The sequence below is a fragment of the Corvus brachyrhynchos genome, unplaced genomic scaffold (genome assembly GCF_000691975.1).
Source record: "Corvus brachyrhynchos isolate BGI_N302 unplaced genomic scaffold, ASM69197v1 scaffold46, whole genome shotgun sequence".
NCBI classification, from domain to species: Eukaryota; Metazoa; Chordata; class Aves; order Passeriformes; family Corvidae; genus Corvus; species Corvus brachyrhynchos.
Genome location: NW_008238838.1, coordinates 6137439 through 6147843, shown reverse-complemented (window position 1 = coordinate 6147843; position 10405 = coordinate 6137439). Strand labels below are relative to the sequence as shown.

The 10405-nt window shown below is 55.5% G+C and overlaps 1 protein-coding gene and 1 long non-coding RNA gene across 2 annotated transcripts in view; both read right to left on the bottom strand.

Annotated features, from left to right (window-relative positions):
- The window catches only part of LOC108447705, a 4068-nt gene extending 3252 nt beyond the window's left edge, over positions 1–816 (bottom strand). Inside the window, exon 1 of the long non-coding RNA XR_001863374.1 lies at positions 465–816. This is a non-coding gene — a long non-coding RNA (uncharacterized LOC108447705). The remainder of the gene's footprint in view (positions 1–464) is intronic.
- Positions 817–5766: 4950 nt separating this feature from the next.
- On the bottom strand, positions 5767–10400 carry BUD13 (BUD13 homolog; the record flags this gene model as incomplete). The annotated part of the gene is made up of 11 exons (XM_017738387.1): positions 5767–5901; positions 6212–6293; positions 6639–6820; positions 7099–7237; positions 7671–7779; positions 7958–8052; positions 8345–9090; positions 9130–9246; positions 9686–9743; positions 9902–9986; positions 10356–10400. Coding segments are annotated over 11 exons (1752 nt in total), but the record flags the coding sequence as incomplete, so codon positions are not given.
- Between the last annotated feature and the right edge of the window lie 5 nt (positions 10401–10405).

Genomic DNA, 10405 nt, shown 5'->3' with positions numbered 1-10405 from the left:
CTGAGCAGCCAGCCCCGAGCCCCCCTGCCCCTCTGCCTCCCCGCCTGCCACGCTGCTGAGGAATCCCCGCAGCCTCCCAAGGATGTTTGGCAGCTCCGGCTTTGATGTGTGGATTAATGAGAACTGACACCGCTGGAGCAGAGCCTTCAGAAGCCCAAAGGCAAGGCCCGGGGCAAGACTGGAGGGGACGAGGCTCTCTGAGCGCTCCCTTTGATTGCTCCGTGCTCGGCTTCGCCTCCCGGCAGCGGGACACGCCGGGGTGGTGGCAGGCACGGCCGGGCTGCCCGGGGCTGGGTGGCTTCAGGGGGACGCGTGGCCGTGCCCAGAGCCCTGGCTGCTCCCGCTGGGCACCGTCCCTGGGGCTGGATTCGCACAGATTCGCAGGGATGTCCCACGGAAGCCACCCACGGCTGCCCCCTCCTCGCTGCCCACCTGTGGCACAGGTGAAGGGCACAGAGGCTCACCTGTAGCGCTGGAGATCCACTGGCCAGGAAGGGATGCGGTGTTCCCACGTCCTCTGCCTGGAACGGGCCTCTCCTCCAGGCTGGAGACCTCACTGAGCAGGGCTGGATGTGGCCAACGTCCCGACACAGCTCCGGGAGAGAAAACAACCACATCGCCATCCACACACCCCGGAGAGCGGCTGCAATGTAATAAACTCCCTCCTAATCCTCTAACTGAACAACCTCCAGGCATAAACCTCGCTGAGATCCCAACAGGAGCACAGCCGGGGGCGAGGAGCTGTTTGTGCTGAGCGGGATGAGGGAGGATGAGGAAGGCTGGGGCTGGAGCCGCAGCCAGGAGCTCCAGTTCCTGCTGCAGTGGCATCCCCGCTGCCAGCATTGCTCCCCAGGGCTCTCCCAGTCCCTCATCGATGTCCTCATGGGAAGGGGGTCCCTCGGGGGGTGGGCAGAGCCCCGGATGCTGCAGCGCTCGGAGCTGGGCCCTCTTTGCCTTCAGCAGAGAAATGGAAGAAATCCATTAGCTGCTAATTACACACGGGCCAGAACACTGCCGGGTTATTACGGCTGTAAAGCACTCCACAGTTATAATCTGGAAATCCTGCTGTGGGGGGTTTACTGGAGGAGGAACACCTGATTTACAGCAGGGCACCAACCTGGCCCCGGGAGCGGAGGTGCCCTCAGGCAGAGGGTCCTGCCCTGGGCCAGCGCTGCCACAGCCCCAGGAACAGCCGAGGTCTCCAGGGATGTGGCCATGGGCATCCCCGGAGCAGGTGGGCATCGCTCCTGCCAGCCCTGCAGTCCCTGTCCCCACAGCTGAGGGGACCAGGCTCCGGGCACTGCCATCCTCACCTCCTCCACCCCACAGGAGCTGCAGCTGTGGTGTTGGGAAGCCTTGGCTGATGAAGTTATAATTCCTGAAGTTCCTCCAAAATGAATATGGATGCACATCTGCCTCCGCTTAGGTGTAACAAATTGGGAGAGATTGTGTTAAATTATGCCGAAACCGTGTCCACTGCCAGCATCCCAACTATCCCAGGCACGGAGCGGCCGTGGCCTGGAGCTGTCGGAATCTTCCGCAGGCTGGAAGAAAGAAATGCTGCAGAGTTTTAATTCTTCATCAGTTTAGTGCAGTGAGGGTCCTCCGCAGACTCCTGCTCCTAGGGAGGACAAGCAGACACTTAGGGAGACCCCATTCCACAACGGGGACACGGTGCTGTCCCCAGGGGTGGCCGCAGGAGCACTGGAAACTTCCCATGCCCCAGGCGTGCAGCCGAGCGTGGCTGAACCCTGAGCCCCATTACCCAGGGCCTTGCTCTACCCGTCAGATAACGCATCTAAAACATGTTTATTTCCATCCAGGCTGCTTCTCAATTTGATTATTTATCTCCCGTTTAGCCTCTGACAGATCAAAGGCTCGGCGGAGGGGAAGTGGAGCTGGGCTGCGCATGAAAATGAGCCTTGATACATAATTAATTAACATAAAACAGTTTCATTAGGAGACGGCGTTACATGGCTGTTTGTCTTAAAAATTTAAGCTGCGTAAAGAGCATGAGGGAAAACCAGCCTCGCTGCCAGCCCCTTTCCTGCTGCTGCCCATCCCAGCCTGGCGTGGCTCCCGGGAGCACCGGGAGGGGCCGGAGCGTGGCCCCCTCTCCCTGAATCGCGTGCGATGTCTCCTACCCTTGATTATTAATCTGTTTTTAATTCTATTAAGAGATAGCCAGGAGAAAGAGTATCAATTTTAGATTAACAAGGTTATTAGCACTTAATTATGTGAGGTGTCTTTGTAATTGAAAAGGAAAGAGGAAGCGCCATAAATATCCCGGCCCCCGAGCTCCTGGGGGTTTGCGGGTGGCTCTTTATTCACGAGGCTGTGGAACCATAAATATTAAATATCTGCTGAAAAAAAATTACAAGGCAGACAGAGGATGCCCTCTGGATATTCCGGCGCCGAATGTTCTTGCATTTACAAATATTCATTAACTGGGATCTGCAAAGTTATTTCCACCAAGACTCGGTGAAGGAGGAAGAGAGAGAGAGAGGTTATTGAAAAAAAATAGAGTCTAGAGTAAATATTATTAGTAATTTTTATCTCTGCGTGTCCCTAATTATTCCATAATTAGGGAAAGTGCACATATGCATATACAATCACTAACCTGCCAGTGTCGGGGATTCTCGTTCCCAGCCCCGCTGTGGGATGGAGTCGCCAGGGAAAACTCCTCTCCCCCAAAAAGCACTGGGGGTGTCTGTGCCCTGGGGGGACCCCGCTGTGTCCCCATGCCCAGGTGCTCCATGCTGGAAGCCCGGGATGATTTAGGGAGCACCAGCTCTGCTGAGCACCCGCGACCTGGAGCCACTGCCGGTTAGAGAGACATTAAATGACAAATCTCAGCCTCTTTTTAATTAAAAAATAATAGAACTCAGCGGGAAACGGAGCAGTAACACAACACTGCCAAAACCCACTTTGCAGGAGCTGTTAAAAAAACAACAGCCAAGAGGTGAGGGGAGAGGCCACACTCACCTTCGAGGGGACAGGGGACAGGACAGGCAAGGGTGGCCGAGGGTCCCCTCCTAGGGCCACCCTTCCCATGGGCACAGCGCTCCCAGGACAGGCGGTGTCACACCCCAGGAATTAAGCTCTTAATCTGAGCTAAACACATTACCATGAGCTCATCAACAAAAATCTAATTACGCTGCGCGAGGCCAGGCTTAATTGCTTGTCCTTGACACGAGCAGGGCCCATGCAAGCCCAGGAGCCAGCGAGAGCCTGGGACTGGAATTATCCTGCTCCCCAGCAAAAATGTCAAAGGAACATGGGGAAAAAATATGGCTGTGTAATTTGAGCAGTGAAACACCAGACCAATCAGCTGGGTAACTGTTGGGGGGAGCTCCGAGGGTCATTAGAAGGTACAGGAAACACTGCTGGGATCCCCTGACAGACTCCAGAGGGGGACACAGGCAGTGGGAGGAGCACAGGGACTCCAAAAAGGAGGGAAATGGCTTAAACCCAGCTTTTCTCACAGTAAAGATGAGCTGGAGCAGATTCTGAGCCCAGCCCAGCCTCCCCCAAGCACCACTGGGCTCCTCGTTTGCTGATCTCACTAATGAGGAAATCGGGATGCAGGAGGTGGCTGAGCCCCACTGCCTCCCCCGCACGCTCCTCCCCGACTTATCACCAGTCACAGGATGTTTACAATCATTTTTAATTTGCGCAATTATTAATCATTTTTCTATCTGTCTCATTTGCATAATAATTACTCTGCTCGCTGTTTGCCATGACTGTGAATGACAGTGGTTTAAATTAAATTAAGATTTTAATATTCATTTTTTTGGGTTAAAGCTAATCAAAGTTGCTGCTCAATGCCAGGACCGGGGCTCTGCCCTTCCAGAACCACTAATGAAGAGATCCAGTCCTGGTGTCACTGCTCCATCTCCATCACCCCGCTCATCCCAGAGGATCCCGCAGCGTTTTCCAATTGCTTTGCTGCCAGAACTGCTCAGACAAGGCCACAGCTGGGACAGGAGATGTGGGATGCAGAACAAGGACACAGGGACAAACCTGACTCCCTTCTCCCCAGGCAGCACATGGGGATGGGAACAGGGAGGGAGGTGTTCATCACCTGAGCCCCTCCTCACCCTCACGGGTATCTCTTAAAAATAAAATATCTAGTAATGAACAAATAACAGATGTATAAATCCAGCTTTGTGATGAATGAGGAGGTCTCCAGGGTAGTACCTCTAAAATTTTAAAACCCCAGCCTTCAAAATCAGCTGCAAGAGCAGAACCTGATGCCGTTTTCAGGCCCTAGGCACAGCATTTTGTTTAGTACCAGCACTGAAAGTGCTCTGCCTCCTTAAGAGCAGCTTACAGTCCCGACTGTGACACGAGCCAGCTGCTGGCATCTGTGGCTCTGCGAGAGCAGCCACTGTCACCAAGCAGGTGAGGAAGGTACCGGCATCCAACTCTGCTCAGGAGAGCGAATCCAATCATTCCACAGCAGGTTCTTTACATCTCCAGCAGCACTCAGATTAAGTGAGAGCAAAAACGAGTGTGTCAAGTGGAACTGCACTTGTCGAGGCCGCAGCTGCCTCAGGTTACAGGGGGAAATGAAACAGGGCCTTGGCGACAGAAGGGGGAAGCACAACTGGGAGCACCTGGCTGAGAGCAGGCTGGAAATGCGCTGCCACCTCACACCACCACCCCCCACTCCCAAACCACCTCCCTGCCCAGCAGGTGCAACAGGGCTGGGAATGGATTACCCGCCTTGGAAAAACCACCACCACCACGCAGAATCAAGTAAAAAAAGAAAGGTGTTATTTACAGGTGAACACACCGATTCCAGGGCTGCTGGAAACGTTGCACAGGGATAAAAAACAGGGGAAGTCCCAAGAGTCTGGCACTCCAGAGCAGACTTTGCTGCTATCCCCCCCACCCACAGCACCCCCAGAACTGGAAAATCCCTGAAAAGAGCGATCCTGCCCTGCCCCTGCCCACTGCTGCAGCCAAGGCATCTCCATGGAAACTGCTGCCTGAATTTCATCCCTGCTCCCTGGGACCTCAACAAGAACAACTGTATTTATTTCCACAAGTGCTTTCTGGCACACAGGGATTAAGGGAAGCTCTGCCCAGCCCCCAGCTCTGAGACTGACAAATCTGATCACAGGAGAGGGGTTGTTACACTTCCCACTGGAGTGAGCCCCAGGCAGCAGCGTGGGGGAAGTGCCGAGATCAGCACCAAATCCAGAGGGGTCTGGTGGGACCAGCAGCTCCAAACTATGAGGGAAGCAATTCCAGGTCTTAAGTCCTAATTCTCCACTCATTTACTTCCACTAGAAACGGACCCCTGAAGAATTGCTGAGGCTCCTGAAGATCTTGGTGCCCAATGCAGCACTGCAGGTCGCTCTTCCAGTGCCAGAGCATTCCCTGCTCAGTTTCCTGTTTGAACAGGGTCAGGAGAAGCTGAGTTTGAACTTCCCTGCACGTTGGTGACTCTGGGATCTACAGGGCACAGTAACTACATAAACTTAACAGAAGTTCAAAGTTAAACTTAACCTGAGCTCTGGAGCAGACTGACCCACTGCATGAGGGTAATTCGCCCAAGCCCAAGCATTCAGCAGATTTTCACCTGAGATTTAGGACACCTGAAGACTCGGAACTGCCCTCAGAGGTCACAGCATTTGGCATAGAACAAAAGTTTGTTAGAAAACAAACGAGAACCCAGTGGCCTCCCCAGAGAGCTGGAGGCTCTGGCTGACAGGAAGATCCAGCCTTGCCTCTCGGGAAAAGGTCCAGGGGGGTTTTGGCCGCGGGTGGTGTCTGTGGGTCACTCCAGGAGCTCTCACCTACATATCCTCGACGCTCCACTTGTAGGCGAGCTCCTGCACCGCCTTCTTGTTGGCAATGCGGGCGAAGCGCTGCTGCTCGAACCCGTTGGACCTGCAAAGGGACACCCAGTGACAGGAGCTGCTGGGCAGGAGCTCTTCTGAAGCCACAAAACCTCCTAGAGATGCTGCAAGTTTTCCACTAATTTACTCTGGCTCAGTTTCCATCTTGATCTGTGGTTACCAACAGCTGATGCCTCCCAAGTCCCTCACATCCCCTTGTCCCTTCGGTCCCATCACCCATTTGTAACTTAACCCAACTGCCAACACAACCTCACTCATCCCATAACTGGGAACCTTTACACTGTGAGCTCCCCGAAGCAAAACCCCTTTGTTTTTGCTGTTATTCCACCAGGAACAAGTACCTGTCCACGCCATCCCAGCGGTGCCCAGGCCAGATGTTAAACCTGTTGAGTGGAGGTGCTGGTCCCTTGTACCTGGGTTTTTCTGGAACAGAAAGAGCAGAACAGCCGTTTTCAGCACAGCCAGGTGGTCACATCCTCGCCCACCCAGGAGGTATCTGCAGCTAGGTACAGGCAGAGAGCCCAGGCTCCTGACAGCCAGCTACAGCTGCCAAAGGCTCACTTGGACACACTGCTGAGTTTTCAGTCACCAGGCCCCACCGTCCCAGCTAACACCTAATGGTAACTATTACTGGTAACAAGCCAGTAACTCCAGAGACTCCAGGAAACCCCCAGGACACAGCAGCCTTTGGCGATGTACTGAACAGCAGCTGCATTTCTGCACTGCTGAGGCCTTAAACCACACACAGGTGTCATTCCAGAGCCAAACCTTTTTCCTTGTTCTCCTTGGCCTTCCTCTTCTTGATGAGAGCAGCCATGGGGTCTCCTTCCCTCTCCTGTTCCCTTAGCATTCGATCCAGGTCCTGATCATCGATGTAACGGGCCAAGGGCTTCTGCATCTCCTTGATTGCATCCTCCACATTCTGCTGCTGCTGCCTCTCCTGTGCCAGCCTGGAAAACACGCAGTGTCACCCAAACCCAAGCCATCATTCCCTGGCACTTGTTCAATTTGCAGGATGGGTCACACCCCTGAACTCCCACTGCCTGTGCAGCATTCCCAATGCACCTCCAGCAAAGGAGGGGGTTCTGAGACACGTGGAACACACGCTGGTCCCAGGCTCAACCTCAGAATGAAGGGAAATGCAACACCACCAGTCTGGCAGCAGATCCAAGCTAAAACCAGGAGATGGGAGGCCCAGGGACTGTGCTTAAGGGCCCCTCTTACTCACCCTTTTCCCCACTTGGCATACTGCTCTTCTCTCTTGGACTCTGCCTCAGCCTTCAGCCTCTGCTCCAGCTGCTCCTGGGCCAGGTTCCTCTTGCGGCCGGACTTGTCTCGGAACACGGTCTGAGCGTTCCGGGATTCCTCTGTGGGGGACAGATGTCTCGAGTCACACAGTTTGGAACATTTTATCACCTCCAAACAATTCAATGACTCTAACTGTGACTTTCCTTTTGCTTGTCCTAGTCTCTCAAAGAGCCTGTCACCCAAAGCCAGGCAGGATCTCAGCTCGTGCTTTTCCCTGCTGCCCTACACAGATCCTGAGCTCTCTGATTATCTAGCAGCTCCTTCAGACTCACAGAGGAAAAGCATTTCACACTCCCTGTGATTTCCCTGGCATTGCTCTGAAATCCCCATGTGGAACAGTGACCCCAGCCAAGGCTGCCAGCAGCACGTCCAGCTGCAGCTCCACAGGGATGCTCCCCACCAGCATCCCAGTGCCAGGGCCTGGCAGAGCAGAGGAGGAGAAGGGGAGCTGGGGCTCGGGCCGGGGCTCGGGCTGTGTTCCCACACTCCCACCTTCCAGGTGCTTGGTGCTCCTCTCGTGCTTCTGGAGCTCCTGCTTCTCCCTCCGCAGCACGTCGGCCAACACCAGCCCAGCTTTGGCCCCGGATGACATCGTGTTAGCCTGCAAAGCACACAGATCCCACGTTTGCAGCTGGCTGAGAGCGGGGCAGCCAGGGAAGGCAGAACGAGGGGTGACCCAAACCACAGGGACGGCCCTGTTAGAGCCACTTGTATGAAAACTTCCCCGATTTGTCAGTCATTGGACTTCCACAGCAGGAAGAGAAAGAGGCAACCTTTACCTTCTTGGGAGAGCCCTTGGTGTCCTGGTGATGTGGGGAGTGCTCTGGGGGACTCCGTGACCTGTGCTGGTCCCTTCCGGCAGGTGAAGTCCGTCCTGGAGGAGATAAATCAGAGAGTGAGGATTTGCTGATTCCCTCTGAGACAATCATGCTCAGGGAATCGCTGTGGACACGGCCCAGGCTGCACCAGAGGCATTCCAGCTTGGGTTAACTCCTGCCCAGCTGTGAACAGCCAGAATGACAAGATCCAGCTGTGCCTACAGGGACGGGCACCTGCCACTGCCAGCTGTGCCAACAGAGCACCAGCCCACAGCACTCACCTGTGGCAGTGTGGCACAGAATCAGGGGAATGCCCCAGGCACAGGGGACACAGCGTGGGACACTCACCTTTCCTTCGGCTCTTTTTCCCACTCGGGGACCCCAGCTTCTCTCTCCGAGGTGACAAATCCTGACGCTGCTGCCGGGGAGGGGACAGGTCAGGGGTGTCATGACGCCGTCTCCTGGGAGGGGACAGGTCAGGGGTGTCATGACGCCGTCTCCTGGGAGGTGATGCATCTGGGGTGTCACGACGCTGTCTCCTGGGAGGGGATGGATCTGGGGTGTCGTGACGCTGTCTCCTGGGAGGGGATGGATCTGGGGTGTTGTGACGCTGTCTCCTGGGAGGGGATGGATCTGGGGTGTCGTGACGCTGTCTCCTGGGAGGGGATGGATCTGGGGTGTCACGACGCTGTCTCCTGGGAGGTGACAAGTCTGGGGTGTCGTGACGCTGACGCCGAGGTGGAGATGGGTCAGGAGTGTTGTGACGCTGCCGCCGCCAGGAAGGTGACAGATCTGGGGTGCCAGGACGTCGCCTTCTGGGAGGGGATGGGTCAGGGGTGTCATGACGTTGCCGTCTCCTGGGAGGTGACGGATCAGGGGTGTCACAGCGCTGCCGCCGGGGAGGTGAAGGGTCGGGGGTGTCGTGACGCTGCCTTTTGGGAGGTGATGAGTCTGGTGTATCATGACGCCGTCTCCTGGGAGGTGAAGGGTCAGGAGTGTCGTGACGCTGCCGTCTCCTGGGAGGTGACAGATCTGGGGTGTCACGACGCTGCCTTTTGGGAGGTGATGAGTCTGGTGTATCGTGACGCTGTCTCTGTATCATGACGCCGTCTCCTGGGAGGTGACGGACGCTCCTGGGAGGTGAAGGGTCAGGAGTGTCGTGACGCTGCCGTCTCGGGGGTGAGAGGTCCAAGGAGCCGTTGTGTTTCCCTCCCGGGGGTGAGGGCTCTGGGGAGTCGTGGCGCTGCCGCCTGCGAGGGCAGAGAAAGTGACAGTGAGATCCCTTTTTGTTTGGGGAACCCACACAGCTGGTCAAGGCTGGGAACGGCTTTGTGAACGTGGATTCATTTGGGTTCTGCACCCCTGACCCGCAGCACTGAGCCACAGCCTTCCCAGAGCACATCCCAGAAACCCGCCAAGGCAGCCTGGATCCCAGAAGAGCTGGAATTTTAAAGTCTCCACCCTCACCATCATTCAAACTGACAAGGATCATCACCCTGACCTCCCTGGCAGTGACACAAACACACAGAGCTGCCAGTCCCCCACCCCAAGCAGGGGGTATCCAGAAGGGAAAGTTGTCCACAAGTGGCCACATTTTTCAGCAAAGCACTTGGAAAGCACAGAACCAGACAGTCAAACCTGAAAACCAGAGTGAACCAGGAGCAGAATTCCTGGTTGGAGCCCCCATACCTCGTGGCAGACTTGGCAGGTCCCGAAATATCCGAACTCTGCGAGTCCTCATTCTGGTCTGAAGGAAAACAATCGGGATCACCGTTGGTAGGGCTCTGCACAGCTCAGCAGCCCCCCAGCATCTCAAGGAAAGTTTTTTAGCTGGTATTATTTTTAACTTGCATCATTGTTTGGAGAAGCCAAACACTAGAGAGTGAGGGAAGGGGCTGCTCTCACCTCCTAACAGCTTCCATTTGGAGTTTGTTCGGAACTCTTCCATGAGCTTCACTTCATCGGGGCGCTCATCAACGAACTCTGCCACCTGAGGACACCACACCGAACAACAGGGCCTTACCAAAAGGCACAACTCCCACCTCCCTCCTAGCACATCCACTTCAGCCCAGCAATCCCAGTCCCTCTGCCTTGTTCCAGCAGCTGGTTTGGAGCACAGAACCACCGTGCTGGCCCTTGGAACACACAGGCACATAAAGAACAGGCTGCTTTGACCCGCAGGGAGCTCACCCATCCCTCCAGAGCCCCGAGCAGGAATCTCACCCATGGCTGACGCAGAACCCACCAACAGACAGGGCAGGGAGAGGGGCTTTGGCAAGTTCTTCCCAGAGGGAGACAGGAGGTGACCTAAGAACCGATTTAGGGTGTGAGACCGCGTGTAACGGGACTCGCCGCTCACCACAGGCATGTCCCCTTCGTCCTCCTCCTCCTCCTCCTTCTCCGGGGCCG